Source organism: Cnephaeus nilssonii, assembly GCF_951640355.1.
Source record: "Cnephaeus nilssonii genome assembly, chromosome: 15".
NCBI classification, from domain to species: Eukaryota; Metazoa; Chordata; class Mammalia; order Chiroptera; family Vespertilionidae; genus Cnephaeus; species Cnephaeus nilssonii.
The window spans coordinates 40,812,556-40,831,102 of record NC_137086.1 but is presented as its reverse complement, the minus strand read 5'-3'; the positions used below and the strand labels follow the sequence as shown (position 1 = coordinate 40,831,102).

Genomic DNA, 18,547 nt, shown 5'->3' with positions numbered 1-18,547 from the left:
GGCGGATTTTGTAATCAAAGAAAACACAATAATTTCAAGAGAAACATCAAAAGTGCTTTATTCAAAGTAATGTCCATCGCTAGCTACACATTTCCCCCATCTTTCAGGTAATTTGTGGATACCATCCCAATAGAACTTTTCTTGTTTTGAGGCAAACCATTCAGAGAGCCAATTTTCCACTTCTTCGTATGTTTTGAAGTGCTGCTCAGAAAGTGCGTGTGCCATCAGTCGGAACAAGTGGTAATCTGAAGGAGCAAGGTCTGGTGGTGAATACAGCGGGTGGGTTAATACTTCCCAGGCAAGATCTTTTAATGTGTCTTTAACTGGTTTTGAAGTGTATGATGGTGCATCATCATGAAGCAAAATTACTTTTGTCTTCTGGCCCTTTCTGGTCATTTCACCATCAAAGCGTGGTTCAAATTGATTATTTGTTGTTGGTAGCAATCAGTATTCATCTGGTTTTAGAAGCTCATAATATACCACACCTTCCTGATCCCACCAAACGCAGAGCATTGTCTTCTTTCCAAAGCAAGTTGGCCTTGCAGTCAATGTTGATGGTTGACCTGGATCAACCCATGATTTTGTGCGTTTGGAATTCTCAAAATAAATCCACTTTTCATCACCAGTCACAATTCGATGCAAAAAAGACTTTCTTTTGTGCCGTTGAAGCAACATTTTACTGATAACTTTTCAGTTTTCCATTTGTCTTTTGATCAGTTGATGTGTCACCCATTTTCCTTCCTTTTAAATCTTTTTCATTGCTTGTAAACAATCGGAAATTGTTTGCTGAGCAATGTTTAATCTTTCTGCAAGTTGTTTTTTAGTTTGACATGCATCTTCATCCAATAATGCTTGTAATTGTTGGTCTTCAAACTTTTTCGGTTGACCTGGATGTTCTTTGTCTTTCACATTAAAATCATCACTTTTAAAGCGTTTAAACCAGCGTTCACAAGTATCTTGAGATGGAGCATGTTCCCCATAAGCTTCCCAAAGTATCTGATAACTTTTTCTTCAAAATAGCGTAATGAATTAAAACTTCTCACAAATGCTCTTTTTTTGGCACAAAATTCAACATTTTTAAGCATAAAAATATCTATGATGTTAACACCTTCAGCAAATTTGACATATGAAGTTTTGAAACTTGCTGTCAATACAACAAAATAGCATACATATCAAATTGCATATATATCAACATATGTGTAACTCTATATATTGAAAAAAATCTGCATTATTAACTGGTACACCTAGTAAATGTCATAATTGCAATGGTGTCACTTAGGAATTGATTATCTTCAGTGGGAGAGCCCCACTTCCCTCGAGCGTCTCTCCAATGAGACTGTGAGCTGCATGAGGTTAAGAGCTTGATCTTTTTAATCTTCTTACATTAGTACAGTGCCCAGTGTATAGTAGGTGTTTGATAAATGTGTCAATCAGTGTGGAAGGAAAATGAGCCACATGGCATAATTCCATGGAAAAGGGAGAGAGTAATTCTACCTGGGAAATCCAGGAAGTCTTCCAGGAGGAGATGAGTGGTGGTGGCCATGGTGATGGGGAGGGAGTGGTAGAGTTGAAAAAATAAATCCAGAAAGCAGAATGGCAAACCTAGGAGTCAGATGTAGATTCCACAGGGCAGGGGGTTTTGTGTGATTCTGAAAAAAAATACCCTGCCATGTGACTGACAGGTGTGGCTCCCAATCCTTCCAGTATGAACAAGAATAAAAAATGGCATAAGCACAGATGGAGGAAACTAACATGGCAGATTCAGGTAGGCTAAAGAAAGAATTTGAAAGGACTTCTGGCTCAGCCCGTGTGGCTCAATGGTTGAGCGTTAACCTATGAACCAGAAGATCACGGTTCAATTCCTGGTCAGGGCACATGCCCAGGTTGTGAGCTTGATCCCCAGTATACGGTATGCAGGAGGCAGCCAATCAATGCAATCAATGATTCTATCTCATAATTGATGTTTCTATTTTCCTCTCCCTTCCTCTCTGAAATCAATCAATTTATATATATATATAGAAAAAACTTCTGACTTGGAATTTAATAAAACTCACAATTTAAGGTTTAAAAGTTTCCCCATAATTGCACTCTTTTTTTTTTTTCACCTTAAACTGTGTGACCTCACTGGAAATTTAATTCAGTAGATATACAGAGCACCTATCACAATGATGGCATTATTTTCTCAAAATATCTGGTTTTCTCAGATATAGAGCACTAGGGCCAGGGTGACTTTCCTGGTTTTTATACTGAGTGTCTCTTATCTTGGAAACCCCAATTCGGAGACAGATTGGAATGGCTGGTCACCCTAGCTGCGCCAGAGGACTGAGAATGGCTCAGAAAGGGATCAGTGCCACATGAAGGGAAGGCAGGATGGTCTCAGAACGGAGCACAAGGACCGTGGCTGAGAGCTGGGGTGACAACTGTGCTCTGTACCTATTATTATCATAACGTTGGGTTGTGTGTTTGGTGAGATTTCTCACCCACCAGCTGTGGATTTCTGGATTCTAAATGACCAAGTGAATAGAATAAAATGCAGGAGGATGGTGAGAGAGCAAGAATACACTCACAAGAACCCTTGAGTAGCAAAGCAGAAACTGGGGCCAAGGAAGACGAGTCTCATTTCGAAGGTCCTGCTGTTTTCTCACAATTATATCTAAAAATAAGGGCCTGAAAATGAAGAGTTGGCTACGTGCAGGACTCTTACAGTAAATCAGAACAACAAGTCGGCGGCTGCTGCTGTAACCCACATGTAAGTGATCACAGACATTAAACATTGGCACCAGGGAGACCCAGACAAACAACATTCAGCTTCACTCCAGCGGTCAGAGGTCCACGGGACAGCGGGGGACGTTAGCAGCTCTGGAGGAAGCGGCGACACAGTAATGGAGGGTCTTCCAGGCAGCACACAGCCCACATTCACTCTTTTCCTACCCAAAGTAAGGGAAGCTGGAGGAACTGCTCCCACCGCAATAGCTCAGAGACCGTGGTGTCTCTACAGCCAGCATTCTGCAGGAAACTTACCAGGAGCTCCTCATTACTCTATTGGGAAGTCACAGCTCAGGCGCTTTACTGACTTAGGAATGAAATGGCCAAAAAGAAATAGAGACAGAGAGAGAGAGAGAGAGAGAGAGAGAGAGAGAGAGAGAGAAAGAGAGAGAAGAAAGAAAAACAAGGAGGAAACTGATATATATACTAATAAAAGGGTAATATGCTAATTAGACTGGGAGACCTTCTGAGTGTCCTTCTGGACAAAGCCATGGTGGCAGGGCCGAGGCAGAGGCGGTTAGGGGCGATAAGGCCCGGAGGGGAAGGCAGTTGGGGGTGATCAGGCCAGCAGGGGTGGGGGGAAGCAGTTGGGGGTGAGCAGGCCTCCAGGGGGGCAGTTGGGGGTGATCAGGCCAGCAGGCAGCATGGTTAGGGGCAATCAGGCAGGCAGGCAGGTGAGTGGTTAGGAGCCAGCAGTCCCAGATTGCAAGAAGGACCCAGATTGGAGACGGTGCAGGCCAGGCTGAGGGACACCCCCTCCCCCCATGCATGAATTTCGTGCACTGGGCCACTAGTAGCTACATAAACATGATTGATACAATTGTATGCATTAAGGACAGCACATTCAAACATTGGAGGTAAAAGGAGTAGAAGCAAGACATGGCCCATCAACCACAGACCAGCAGGGTGGCTGTGGGCCAGGAAAGTGGATCAGCAGATGTTGTAAACACTATTTCTCTAAAGAAAAGAAAGAAGAACTAAACTGGAGTAAGACAAGCCAAACTCTAGCACTGTTGGCTGTGGCTTTCACCAATGGCTTGGTTAGGAGGAGTTAATATCATGCCTATTGTAGCAATGCCCATCGTGGTGCTATGATGACAACTGATGTTTATGAAACACATACCAATGGTGCTTTTATAGGAAGTGCTTGACAAAGATCATCTCCTTTAATCCTCACAATAACCATATTACAGATGTGCCCATTATACAGATGAAGAAGCTAAAGATGAAGGTCACATAGCTAGTAATTAGTGATAATGGGATTCAAATTTAGGCAGTTTGACTCCAAAGCTAGCTTTCTAATACCATATTATGTGTGACTGGATCATTTTATTGTAGCTAGTTCAGACTTTGTCAGAAAATTCTTTTTGTTAAATTTATAAAATTATTTTAAAATATTGAGGAAATATTCTGCATCAGTCTCAAAATCTTTATACTGTAGCACTTCTTCTTTCACTTTGAAACTCCCAAACCAACAAGGAAGCATATAAATGGTTCAGAAGCCATAGGCCAGAGATCCAGCAGTAGAGTGGCGCCAGCCCCCTCTGGAACTAACATCTGTGTGTGCACATTTGGGGAGGGGGGATGAGCAGCTGAGGGAGGAAGTAAGGAAGTGAGTTAGTCACAGTTCTGGTGCCAGACACCTCAAAGCTTATGGAGAATATGTGGAGGCACCAAAGTTGAAAAACACTTTTTCTTTAGAAAGATAGAGGTGTGAGTGAGGGAGTGCTGTCAGAATGAGAAGTTCAACATTGAGGATGCTCCTTGAAATGGATCCATCATATAGAGGTGAGCAAAGAGATGCTTTATGAATGAATGAATAAATGAATGAATGAATGAAATGATCAGCCTCAGTGTACTAAAGATACCATTGTTTTATGCAACTCCAGGGAAAGAATGTGAGTGCTCATAGAACTGTGTTTTGATTTATGAACTGAAAATTGTAATGTCTAGTTGTTACTTAAAAGTATGACATCTACCCACAGGATATCTGAGGAGTTGTGGATACTGATATGACTATACTTCCATGCTCTTCTTGAAGTAAAAGATTTTATGGGGTTTTCGTATTTAAATAGAAATCTTATTTACAATCCAGACATAAATATATTTCAAAGACAAAGGAAAATATGTTGTGATTGAGCGTCAATTTAGCTCTGAGCTTCCGTTTAACTCTGAGTTTCCTGGGAGCCAAGACAAAATAAGAAACACGATAAATTGCACAACTGTCTTACCACAAAGGAGGAAGCATGGCAGTCCCTCAAAGGACACATAGTACTTCTGAGCACTGAATTCTCAACAAATTTTCTCACATAGAGCCACACACAGGAGAGTGGCTGGCATAGTCCATTCCTTGTTTGCAGCACACTCAGAAACAAATGCAATTAAGTCACTAATTGCAGTAATGGTTACAAAATGGGAGTGTGACATTAAAGCATAACTCAATGAACCCATACTGTGAGGGTATCAAGATAATGTAGTTTGATCTGAGGTTGGAAATGAGATTATCTATTAAAAAGGAAACACATGTTTGCTGAAGCCTAACGTATGTTATGAGCATGAAATATTTTCTTCCTCTCAACATATGTATTATGAATTCCATTGAATAATTAAGCTAAGCAACTTGCCCTTGGGATTCACTGCAAAGTAGCAGAAGGGTCCCAAGCTCAGGCACTCTTTTCTGTACCACACACCTCCTCCCCTCCCACACTCCCATCAAGAAGAGCCAATGGGCAATTTGTGCCTTAGACAATCTTGTCAGTGCAGTTTTTTACAGGCAATTCGAGTTTATTCTCTCCAGGAAGGGCCTAGAGCGCTGATGTTAGATATTACTGGCTAAGGACAAACTTTTTTGTTGAAAACCAAGCCATCTGTTGGTAGGTTGACTCATATCATGAAAGTTCAGGAGCGTTCATTGAGCTCACCTCAAAGGAAGTCCACAGTCTCTAGAGTTATGAACCTGTCTGTTTAAACGACTTGAGGAAGGATGATGATACTCTCCTTCCGGTGATTTGCAGACTTAGGGACTCCCCAAGGACAAGATGTCCACACTTGTGGCTAAATCACAGGTAGGAATTGGGTGGTTGTAAGGGACCCCTTAGTAGAGAGGGCTCCAGGCAGATGAGAAAGAACAGAGAACTGAAAGAGATACTACTAAGTGACTGAGGTCTGGCATGAGAGTGTGTGTGTGTGCCTGAGGGGGCTGGTGTGGGAAGAGACAGGTGGGAGGGTGAGCAAGGCCAGGTCATAGGATTTTGGGTTTAATCCCTCCACAAGGAGGAGCTATACAAAGTTACAAAGTTTTTTCTTCTCTGGAGAAACAGAGACTGTGTACAGGAAAACCAGTGTGAGAAAAATGGCAAATCCTAGACTCACTGAAGAACATACATGTCTAAGTCTTAAAGAAAAGAAATGGCCGTGATGGGAAGAATGGTGGCAGGACCAGCTCCTGTTCATAGGCTCCGTCCTGCGGCTCCCACGGCTGCTCTCAGCCCAGTGCTTGTCTAGATGTCTTGTAAGTTTTCTGCCCCCCCCCCGCCCCCAGGTCCCCCCACTAGCCAATGAGCCCTGCAGAAACAGCTAGCAGGAATGCGTCTTTGCTTGTAAGATGATTTTTTTGTTTTTTTAAATGATGTCCAAAGCAGGGGGGAAAGTTTACAAGGAGAAAAATGGTGATGAGTAAAGCATATGACAAGAAATATATTTTCTGTCTTTGTAACTTCCATATCTCAGTTCCCCTTGGGGGAGTCTACAAAATTTACGGACCATCCCCTGGATGGAATCACTCTGATTGACCTGGGCTCCCTGTGGGTCTCCCGTGGTATTTTCCTGGCTCTCCAGGCTGCACTTTTGTCTCACTCGCTGTGGCCACAGTTGGGTTTCACTTCAGCTCTTCACACACTCCCTTCTCTTGTGTCCAAGTAGCCAAGCACAGTGCTTGCCCCATGAGAGGTTACACTTCTTTTCTTTCAAGTGTGTGAAGGAACCACCATCACCAACTTATTCTTCTCGGTTAGTGCTAGGATCTTTCAACCCCCATAGCGGGCATTGGCTACTCGAAGGGCCATGCTCCAGCTCTAAAGGGGACGGGAGGTGTCTCCATAGTTCTCCCAATAGACGCTCTATGCACATGCTTTATAAACTGTAGACCAGAGACGGCAGACTACCATGTGGGGGAGGCACTCACAGCTGTGTTTACCATGCCAGGGCCATGCCACATCTCACTCTAGACCCTTTATCAGAGATACATGCACTGAGAGCCACTGAGCTCATCTCTGCTGACCCCAGTGTATCTGTACTTTGACCATGAGGGATCAACAAACAGGATTTTGACTTCCTGTCATCACTCAAGTTGGCCCTCTCTCTCCTGATGTTTAAGGGTAACATCAGTCCCTGTCCCCCAGGTGGCCAGGAGGCTCTCGACCTGGGCAGTCAGAGGCATGCGCCTTTTGGAAAGAACTGAGTTTATGCCTAAAGGTAAGTCAGTGGCAACAACGGGACAGACATTTTTACTTGAACAGGAATAAAGACAGGTATGGACCTTAAGAGGAACTCATCTGTGTCCGTGTTCACTATCTGAGGAAGGCATGTTCTTGTCCTGGGCACTGCTTGCACCTGTGGAGACCTTTATCCATCAGGGACCGGGAGCTGCTCAGGAAGTGCAGTGGCTTCAGCCACAGCAAATGGACAACATTTGGTCCAGAACCCAGGCCAGACCAGGTTAGCACATTGTAAGTTTCACAATGCTGAAAGCCAAACAGACCAGCTCACTATGGGCTGGGTGGAATAGTTCTATGTTTATTGTATTACTAGAGGCCTGGTGCACAGCTCGGCCTGGCCTGTGGGATTGGGCCAAAACCGGCTCTCCGACATCCCCCGAGGGGTCCCGGATTGCAAGAGGGTGAAGAGCAAGCCAAGATACCCCACTGGTGCAGGATGGGGCCAGGGAGGTTGGCCAGCAGGGGAGGGACCACAGGAGGGTTCCAGGGCATGTCCAGTCCATCTTGCTCAGTCCCCATCGGCTGGACCCCAGCAGCAAGCTAACCTACCGGTCAGAGTGTCATAGTGAGTGGTTGAGCAGCCTTAGCATATCATTAGCATATTACGCTTTGGTTGGTTCAACGGCCGACTGGATATCCAGACACTTAGCATATTAGGCTTTTATTATATAGGATTCCTATCTAAAAAATACCCAATCATGTTGTTTGTTAATTTTCTTATCATTTTGTATTGATTCATAGTACTGCTTTATATATTTAATTCTACCTCTGTGTATCTATGTATCTATCAATGCATCTATCTAAAAGCACACTTTCAAATATGACTTCTTTTAATAAGAATAATTACCTGCATTGAATAAAGCCATATGGTTTTATAAATTGGTCTAGTTATGAAGGTCTTAAGTACAAAAGTTTTCATTCCCTTTACTCTGATTTTCTAAGGGACAGAACTAGACCCAATATCAGACAAATTATGATTTATCAGATGGAAAAAAATAAAGTGGAGAAAAACCCACCACTGTTGTCATTATTCACTTTACCTTTTGGAAACTAGAATAATGATTTTTTTTTGTTTCTGAATTTTTTTTTTCAACATTAAATTTCAGAGGGAAGAAAAGTTTAAACAACCCCCCTCATAGTCACTTTCATTACGTATCTGAGAGTCACATGCTCTCTAGGGCCTGTTCTGCCCTACTTTGGCTGGGGGAACTGAGAAAAAAGAAAAAAGAAAAAAAAAAAAAGATGTGCCTGTGACTGGATTCAATGTGGGTGGTCCTGACATTCACCCAGCCATCTTCCAACTAAACACTCCCAAACCACAGGACAGCAGGGGGCTTTCCCTGTGTGGTCAATACCCTCTCAATAGAGCGCCTACATGCAAAGCACTGGATGTCAGACCCCCGGACAGTGCAAGAAAGGATGCTATGTCCTGCAACCCACCGTTCAGGGCTTACAATGGAGATAGGAAGACATGTGAAAGAGTCAGAGTTTTGAGTAACAGTGTGAGAAAGCAGTGGACGGTTGTCACGATTTTCATTGTTGGACTAAAATGAGTGACAAAGAAGCAAAAGAAGAAACGTGTGCCTTTGGAGCCACCTCAAGTGAAGTTTGTTGGTTCTGCATTTCCCTTTCTTTCAGCCTCCACCAGGATCAATGGGTCACAGGCAGGGTAGCCAGGGTCAGTTTCTCCCACCCATGCCAGGTCCATGGTGGTCGTCTCCGGGAAGCTCTGCCTTCCAGCGGGCCCTCCCCAGATCTCTGAGATGGGAGTCCAGCGGAGAGTCCCTCCCCCACTCTCAGACACTTTCACTTTCACAGCAGCCCTGGCTCAGCACCCACAGATTTAGGGGAAACTGGAAGCACGGATCGCCAAAAAAAGAAAAGGCTGAGGCCCTTTTCTGGGCCACATAATGGGTTCGTTTCTTGCAATTTTCCTAAGCAAGTGCAGAGCCTGGCATCTTCTGCGGGCTACTGCCCTTGCCCCTGAAGTTCTATCTTGCTAAGAGCCTCTTGAAAATTTACCTAGACAGCGAATCACGAGGTAATATTTGGGTTCCAGCCCCTTAAAGTCACACCGTTTTGGTGATCATCTCCTCCAGTGGTTCTCAACTAGGGAAGGTGTCCCTCCCCAGACGTCTAGCCATGTCTGGAGACATGTCTGGTTGTCACAACCAGTGGTGGTAAGGAGGAAGGGGTGCTATTATCATCCAGTGGGTGGAAGCCAACGATGCTGCTAATGTGTTGTCATGCACAGATCAGCCCCCATCACTAAGAACTACCCAGACCAAAATACCCATAGTGTCCAGGCTGAGAAACCCTGATCTCCCCTGCACTAGCCCAGGCTGGAAAAACCACAGGTCATTGGCTTCCCTGACATGACTCCCAGCTCCACACATCTTCTTAACAGAGGTGAGTTTCTTTGACATACAGGGTGGGGCAAAAGTAGGTTTATAGTTGTTCGTATGGAAAATAATACAATAAATAATAATCCAAGAATAAACTCTGTGTTTCACATACTCACAACTGTATACCTACTTTTGCCCCACCTGGACACAGGGCTCTGGAGAGGAGACTGGAGGTCCTATGATTCAGGGACTCTCTCCCCTTGGAGGCCTCAGCTTCTAATCTGAATTCCCATTGATGGGACACTCATGAAAGGTATTCTGACTGTAGTTCATGGCATGGATAATGACAAGGGCTCCTTTATATTTCATTATACAATTATTTTTATTAAATAGTACTAAATGATATCTTCTGCTGGTAATCAGTCATTGATTCAGTCAACAAACATTCATTGTGGGCCCACTAGGACCAGGCACCGTGCTCTATTCTAGATGAATGGTAACTCTCAGGATCTTCTCACTTCAACCATAGCCTCTACAGCAAGACTTCATCCGGTGGGATGGAGAGGTGAGTGCTTGTTAAACTGCAGATGCTTGGGCCTCCCTCCAGAGATTATGAGTTCATAAGTCAGGATGGTGCCCAGGAATCTTTATTTTGAGCAAGCACTTTAGGTGACTATGATACAGGCTACCCATGGGACCATGATTTAAGGAACATTCGTAGAAAACATAAAACCTACCCAACCTAATCCCAGGCCTGAGAATATGCACACCTGAGGGCTAATGTAATTTCCTATAACCCTGAAAAAAATTTAACTCTTTAATCAATTAATCATCTAATCATTCCTTGTCTCACATTTCCCATTTTTAAACAGAAGGCGAGTAAGACCTGTCAAACACAGATGGCAAAAGGGTAGAATGACCCCATGTAACCAGAAGCAGGACACTCACACGGAACAGAACCATAGAAGTTTTACTTCTAAAAACAAATTTTTATGACATATAACAGAATGTAAATCAGCCAAATGCATTGGTTAGGAGAAGAATCTCTTGCTGATGTAAGACATATACATGCTAGCTACTCTCTGAACCGACATTGGCATGATATGACTCCTGGCTTGATTAGGACTAACCTTCCCTGGTTACCAAGATAAATGGCTTCTCTGATCACTCTCAGTTTTCTTTCAAATTCTTTCTCGGGCCTACATATTAACATTCCATTATGTGACTTTGCAATGGATCATTTATTTTAGCAACACGTTAACCACCATTAGAAGCCCAAGTCTAAACCTTGTTCCAAGCCATTAGAAACACCTTAACACTCGTCTAATATCAAGGAAGTTATCTCACCATATGGGTAGAAGAACAAAACACCGGGCATCATTTTTGGCCCAATTGCTCTACCTAAATTACTGTGATCAATTTAATAGTAGAAGAAACCCACTTAAAGAAACACATAATAATAATTATATAACAGATGGAAGTCAGGGTGTCACTATCATTAATGAAAAGAGGTGTGGTTTAAAGGTCAGAGGATTCAGAAAACATGCCAGCGTCCCTTAAGATAATTAATCTAAAATGCATTGCTCTTTTTCAACTTCTCTAGCTAAGAATTCCCTTCCATCTTGTCCCTTTAACTAAAATTGTCTTTATTTTCCCTTCACAAGTCTCCATGTCGCTGTCTGGTCTACATTGTTTCCTTTTGCTGCAAGTCTCAGCCCCGAGCCTGCGGAGAGGACCTAGAGACCCAGTGGGCTCATGGAACAGGTTACCTTGACTTTGATCGCAGAGCAAGCACTTCAAAGACCACTATCTGGGCTCTGATCAAAATCCACTCCAAATATGGATAAGTGTCCACACAGGAGGGAAATAATCCTTCCATGATAGAGAAAAACTCACAGTTTTGTGCGCAATCTGTAGCTTTAACCCATCCAAAATAACCCAGATCCCACACACCAGGCAGCTCCATTCCACTGCCACCCCCAAACAAAAGAGAACGCCCTCCTGGCATTTGGAAACTTTGAACCAACCTATCAACTTGAATGCAAATTTCCCCCCAAACCCAGATTTGCCAAGATCCATTTTTAGGTAAACTATGCTCCCTGCAGACCAACATGCAAATGGTGGGTGCTTAAGTAGAAGAACCACAAAGGCATCAAAAAGACATGGACCGTACCTATTTTCCCAGCCTCTCCTTTCAGGTTGAAATCCCAGTTTCTTGGCAATTTCAGGGACATTTTGCTTCCGGTTCTGGTGAGCAGCTGCTGAAGCGGTGCGTGTGCCTCAGTCCGGCCCGCCTTCCCAAGCCTTCCCTGTGGCTGGTGTGTGTGTGTTTTCTCCTTTCAGATTGCTTCACGGGCAGTCTTGGGTTTGAGGTTGATTTGCCAGCGTGTGTCCTCCTTTCTCTCAGACGAAAGGTCCAATCATCTGTGACTTGGGGGATGGTACCCAAACCTCCACCAAACCCCACCCACAGCCCCGGGGGCTGGTACCTCGTGAAGTGTGCACCCTGCTTCTCTTGCTTTCAGTTTTACCAGAAATATCCCAGTTGCCACTTCGCTCTGCCTCGTGGGAAGCAAAGCCCCTGGTAGAGAGAATCTCAGGCCTCTCTGAGGAGAGGTCCTCATAAACAACCGCTGCCTCTCGGCCTTTTCTTTTTTTTCTTTCTTTTTTTTTTTTTTTTTTTTTTTTTTTGGTTAACTGTCTGCTTCCTTGCATTTGAGGAAGTGGTGGCTGCTCCGTGTAGATGATACATTCTGAACACTCTTTCTTAAGAAGAGGTTTTTTTGGAAATGCTTGCATAAGTAGAATGAGTGCTCTTACGATAGAAGGCTAGAGCTTTGATTGCAAAAAAAAAAGAAAATTCCAAGACTCTCGCCATCTACCTCTAAGCTCTCCTCCTCACCACATGGATGAGGCATCCAAAAATGGTCAGTCAGACAAGCAGTGTCCCCCAGAACTTACCTTCCTTGACATGTTTCCTGCTCCACCGACCGCATGGTAAGTTCTCCACCTGCTCAGGGTGAAGGTGCCAAGTGACCTCGGCCTGATCGAGGGAGGGTTCCCAGGTAGGTAGCTAGTAGGTTGGCTTTCCCTGGGGAGACCCTCTCCCGTGGGATAATGGTTCTGTGGCATCCTGCACAGGGTGTGGGTTTGGGAATCAGACCGACATGGGGTCAGAACTCGGTTCTTCCACTTCCTCGCTCTGCAGTTTTTAACAAGTGACTGAATCTCTCTGGGCCTCAGTGTCCTCAGTGGTAAAATGGGTTGACGGGAACCAAGACTGCAGGGAGCGGTGAAGGCGTCTAGCACAGAACTCGACACACAGTGGTTGCACCACAAATGTTATGTCAACCCTAATTCTAGGTAGTTCAGTTCCGTGACAGGCTTTTATAGGTTTAACTGAGTCACGCTAACCTAGTCATTAAGCATTTGGCCCCAGAGCCAGACCACCTGCGTTCAAATCCTGGCTCTCCTACTTCCTTACTGTGTGATGAAGGACAAGTTTCTTGACCACTCTGTGCTTTAATTTCCTCATCTGTGAATGAGGCACATAATAGGGCCTGCTTCATGGGGCTGGCGTGGGGCTTTACTAGATAGGAGGTAAAAGACTCACTGCTGGCTTCCATGCAAGCTACACATCGTAGTCCATTCATTCTTGGACTCTCCTGGAGGACTCCGTCATACTTTCTTCACCTCCCACGAGCTCACTTTTTGTTGGTGACCTGGCTTCCAGTTTCATTGAGAAAGTTGTTGCAACTGGAAGAGAATGCCTGCAGGCTCCCACCGCTCTGTCTGCCACCTCCCTGCATGTAGGCCCACACACTCAGCCTTCTCCCGGTCACAGTGGGTGAACCGACTGTCATCACCCCGCCATCTCTACGGCATCATCCATTTCTTCTTTCTCCCGGATCATTCCTGTTAGCATTCAAGCTTATTATTTTTTATCCCATTATTTAAAAACGCCTCTCTGGATGCCAGTTTCCTCTCGGACAGCACCGTTTCTCTCCTTCATTTCTGAGCAGAGCTTCGGTATGGATTGTCTACACTTGCAAATGTCTCTGCTGCTATTCTCTTTGAATCCCCTCTGTTGATGTTTTTGCCCCCAGAACTCCACAGGATATACTCCTACCAAGGACATGGATGACATCGCTGTCAGCAAAGCCACTGGTCATTTCTCCATGTCATCTCACTGACTTACCAGCTTTGGACACATTTGATCATTGTCTCCAACTCTGAGCCTCCTTCCTCCTGGCTCCCAGGACCGTCCCTGGCCTGGTTGTCTGCCTGCCTTTCTGGCTGCTCCAGCTCTCCTTCTTTGCTGCTTTCCTCTCATCTCTCTCATCTCTCCATATTGAAGGAAACCAAGACTCTGGGCTTCCTTTCCATCCACACCCACACCATGATGAGTCCGTCTGCCTCAAAGCTCTCAATGTCACCTGTCTGATGACTCCAGTATAGATTTCCAGCCAGACCCTCCCCTGGTCCCCAAATCATACATATCTCTGCCATCTCAAACTAAACATGTCTGCAACTTCTATTCAGGGGACCCGGCTGAAGAAACAGTGGTAACTGAGGCATATTCTTCCCATTGTGAATGAAAGGAGCGTAAGAGGGAAGAACCACACAAGTATACTTAAAGCCTCTAGTCACATGTCTGCTCATATTCCAGTGGCTAACTCACATCATATGGTCAAGTCCAAAGTCAGTGAGGCAGGAAGTACACCCATCCCTGAAGGGATGGGAGAAGGAGAAGGCAGGGAATATTTGCTGATCAAGACTTCAACCCATCACACCAAACCACTTTACCCAGCTACCCTCTGGTCTCCCCAGGGGTGCGGGACTCCTCCGAACCCGACTCAGCCAACTGGAGACTTTGAAGCCTCCCCCTCCCCCGCATTAGTACCAGCCAGCCAGAAACACCACTGCTCCTTTTTTCTGCCCTGACTTGGGTTGGGGTAGTAGATAGCTACCCTGAGCCCCAGCAGCATCTTCACCATCCAAAGTTTCAGTCTTGGGACCTTTAACTCAGGAACTCTGACAATATTGTGAAGGTAGCACTTAGAAACATATAGGGAACTTCCTTTACTGTTTAGGGTAGGTTCCTGTAAGTCTTGGAAAAACTCATGACTGATGGGGAAGTTGGTTGTGAGTACTAGGAAAGGCGATCAGAAGAAAGACACCCTTGGAAAGGCCTAACACAGCAGCCTTCCCTCCGAAGAGCCTGTGGCGGGGCAGCCAGCTGCCTGGTTGGGGTAGAGGGCAGCTCCCCTCATCCTTTCCTCCAGAAAATGAACAACAAGATGTCTTATCTGGTCCCAAAGTTTCAATCGCCTCTGCAATCACAAAAGCAAAAATTCATTTATTTATTGAATGCTAACCATTTATTGAGGAATGACTTGAATTTTCTAGACACGTTCACGAACAAGCAGTCTTGGTTTCTGCTCCCATTCAACTTACTGTCTATTGAGAGAGAAGCACAAATACGTAAATAGTTACATACACCATAAGAAGGGTTATGTTGGGGGAACTCTAGGGAACTACGGAAGTTTATGTCAGAGGGGCATACTTGGGACTTGGGGAATGAGGGAAGGCTTCCTGGAGGAAGTGTCTTTTAAATTAAAGCTTAATGAATGAGTTATGGGGCAAGAGAATTGGAAAAAGGCTTCCAGACAAAGCAAACTGCATGCAAGCATGCAAGAGGCATAGAAGCAGAGAAGAACTCATAAGTGGCTCCTGAAATGGATGAAAGAGATGATATAGAGGAGAGAAGAAGCTGGAGAGACAGACAGGGCTGGACCGGGGCAGGATCCCTGGTAAGCCTTGGTAAACAGTTTTGATTTTACCCTGGGGTAGGGATGATGAGGCTGTGGCCGTGTGTAGGGAAAGAAGGGAAACAACTCAAGAGCACCCAGGTGGCCGGATTGCGAGCCCCAGCGAATTCCTGCCACAGGAAAGAGAGATGTCCGCTGTCTGGCTCCAGTTCCTGGAGGGTGGGAGGCTCCAGTCACAGAGATGGGCAGGGCACAAGATTGAGGGCTGCTAATGAGGAGTGGGGAGGGCTGTCGAGGTACCCCAGGGAGAAGATGCTGGGCTCACTTTGGGAAATGCTATGTTTAGAGACCTAAGGGGCACTGAGTACAGATGTCCTGCCGGTATGTGAACCTACAGCTCAGTAGACAGATTCATTTATTCATTCATTCATTCACCCCATAAACATTTATCCGGGACTGTGCTGGATGCTGAGTAAACAAGGATGATTAAGAACCTAATCCTCAAATGACTCACGAGAGAAGCATGTAAACATAAAGGCAGTGCTGTTCGAGGTACAAAAACAGTGCACGCATAGGGCAGGGTCAGAGCAGGGAAGGCTGAATTCTGCTTGGGTGGCCAGGGATGGCTTCCCGGGACAGGGGACCCAGGAGAGAGCAGTCGGGCAGGAGGCAAGGTGGGGTGTGGGAGGAGGATGTTCTGGCCGATGAAATAGCATATCGCTGCTAAGATGATAAATCCATTCAGGGAAGTACCAGGAATGGTGTGTGGCTACAGGACAAGGCTGGAGGAGGGGACAGCAGAGGTGGCAGGGCCGCTGGGCCAGGGCCGCTGGCACTGGCTGAGGAGTTGGACTCTATCCTAAGAGGCAGTCATTGGAGGAGTTTTTAAACAACCTTTTTATTGTTATTTTTACCATTTTAGACGTCTATGCAACTTTTATATGAGCATAAAGAAAATGAAAATCATTGTTACCATTTAATGTGTAATGAAAATTTTTCCCATTCTCAGTTTCCATCTCTCTTACTCTTTCTGTTTATGTGTATGTGTAATATATGTACATATGTACTTTTAACTTTATTAAGAAACTAGAAGCCCGATGCACGAAATTTGTGCACGGCGGGGGGTTGTCCCTCAGCCCAGCCTGTACCCTCTCCAATCTGGTACTCCTGGAGGGATGTCCGACTGCCCGTTTAGGCCCGATCCTGGGATCGGGCCTAAACGGGCAGTCGGACATCCCTCTCACAATCCAGGACTGCTGGCTCCCAACTGCTTGCCTGCCTCCCTTCCTGATTGCCCCTAACCGCTTCTGCCTGCCAGCCTGATCACCCCCTAACCACTCTGCTGCCAGCCTGTTTGCCCCCAACTTCCCTCCTCTGCTGGCCTGGTCACCCCTAACTGCCCTCTCCTGCAGGGTTGATCACCTCCAACTGCCCTCCCTTGCGAACCTGGTCCCTCTCAACTGCCCTCCCTTGCAGGCTTGGTCCCTCTCAACTGCCCTCCTTTGCAGGCTGGATGCCTCCCAACTGCCCTCTCCTGCTGGCCATCTTGTGGTGGCCATCTTGTGTCCACATGGGGGCAGGATCTTTGACCACATGGGGGCAGCTATATTGTGTGTTGCAGTGATGATCAATCTGTATATTACTCTTTTATTAGATAGGATAGAGGCCTGGTGCACGGGTGGGGGCCAGCTGGTTTGCCCTGAAGGGTGTCACAGATAAGGGTGGGGGTTCCCTTGGGGTGTGGTTCGGCCTGAGCGAGGGGCCTGTGGTGGTTTGCAGGCAGGCCACACCCCCTGGCAACCCAAGCAGAGGCCCTGGTATCTGCAATTTATTTTCCTTCTACAATTGAAACTTTGTAGCCTGGGGAGGCAGCCATTTCTGTGGCAGTTAATTCACCTTCTACAATTGAAACTTTGTAGCCTTAAGCGGGTGAGCCCGGCCAGGGTGTACAGAAAGCTTTGCTTCCCCTGTTGCCGCTGGCAACCCTGGCCTGCTTTCTCAAGCTCCATTCTGCCGCCATTTGTTTGAATTTGTTTACCTTCTATAATTGAAACTTTGTAGCTTGAGTGGAGGCTTAGGCCTGCAAAGGCTATGGAAAGCTTGGCTTCCTCTGTTACCTGGGAAACCTTGCTCTCTGTGGCTGTAGCCATCTTGGATTGGGGTTAATTTGCATACTCGCCCTGATTGGCTGGTGGGCGTGGCTTGGCTGGTGGGTGTGGCTTATGTAGCAGAGTGATGGTTAATTTGCATATTACCATTTTATTAGAGAGGATAATTGACATGTGTAATTGTATATGTTTAAAGTGTACAATGTGCTGATTAGCTATACATATACATTGTAGAATGATTACCAAGATCAAGATAATTAAGACACTTGTCACCTCACATAGTTAACAATTACCATTTGTGTGTGTGTGTGTGTGGTGAGAATGTTTAAAATCTATTCTACTCTCGGCAACTTTTTAAGCACACAGTACCATATTATTATAGTTACCATGCTGTACATTAGGTCCCATATGTATGTGTTTTAAAATTTAAATATAGTGGTTGTACCAGATCTCACATATATGTGGAATCTAATGAACAAAATAAACTGACAAACGAAATAGACCCAGAGACACTGAAGCATGCAACAGACTGAAGTATTTCAGAGGGAAGCAGGAGGGATGAGGGGGAGCAGGAAGAAATTAACCAAAAAACTTATATACATATATTCATAACCCATGGACATGACAATAGTGCCATGAAGGCCTGGGGAGGGGGCGGGACCTAAGTGGAGGGGGTCAGTGGGGGAAAGGGGAACATCTTTCAACAATAAAGATAAATTTAAAAAATAAAAATTAAGTTGAATTTAAAAATAGTGTGCATGTTGTGTTATAAACTGTTACGTTCCCTTGACAAAAAAACAGATCTGTCATGAAGCATTTTCTAAAACATCATTATTAATAACCTCATAACCTCATAGTTTTTAATTATGTGATGACAGTCTTCAACACACCTCTCTGTGTTATTGAGCATTTGAGTTGTGTACAAATTTTCACAATATTCGTGTACAGATCTCAGTTAATTCATTCTCCCCCTCCCTGCCCCCAGGTGAATTCTCATAAGTAGAAATGTGGGAAAGTGAATTAAGAAAGTTAAGACCTGATATCTATTTCCAAACTATCCT

The 18,547-nt window shown here is 45.1% G+C and overlaps 1 protein-coding gene across 2 annotated transcripts in view; it reads right to left on the bottom strand.

Moving 5' to 3' along the window:
• ARHGAP25 (Rho GTPase activating protein 25) overlaps positions 1–12,064 on the bottom strand; it is a 78,921-nt gene extending 66,857 nt beyond the window's left edge. The window contains exon 1 of one of the 2 annotated variants that reach the window (XM_079792192.1): positions 11,781–12,064. In XM_079792192.1, the coding sequence (XP_079648318.1) occupies positions 11,781–11,841 (61 nt within the window). In that variant the 5' untranslated portion in view covers positions 11,842–12,064. The remainder of the gene's footprint in view (positions 1–11,780) is intronic. The other variant, XM_079792190.1, reaches the window with a different exon arrangement.
• Positions 12,065–18,547: the final 6,483 nt, after the last annotated feature.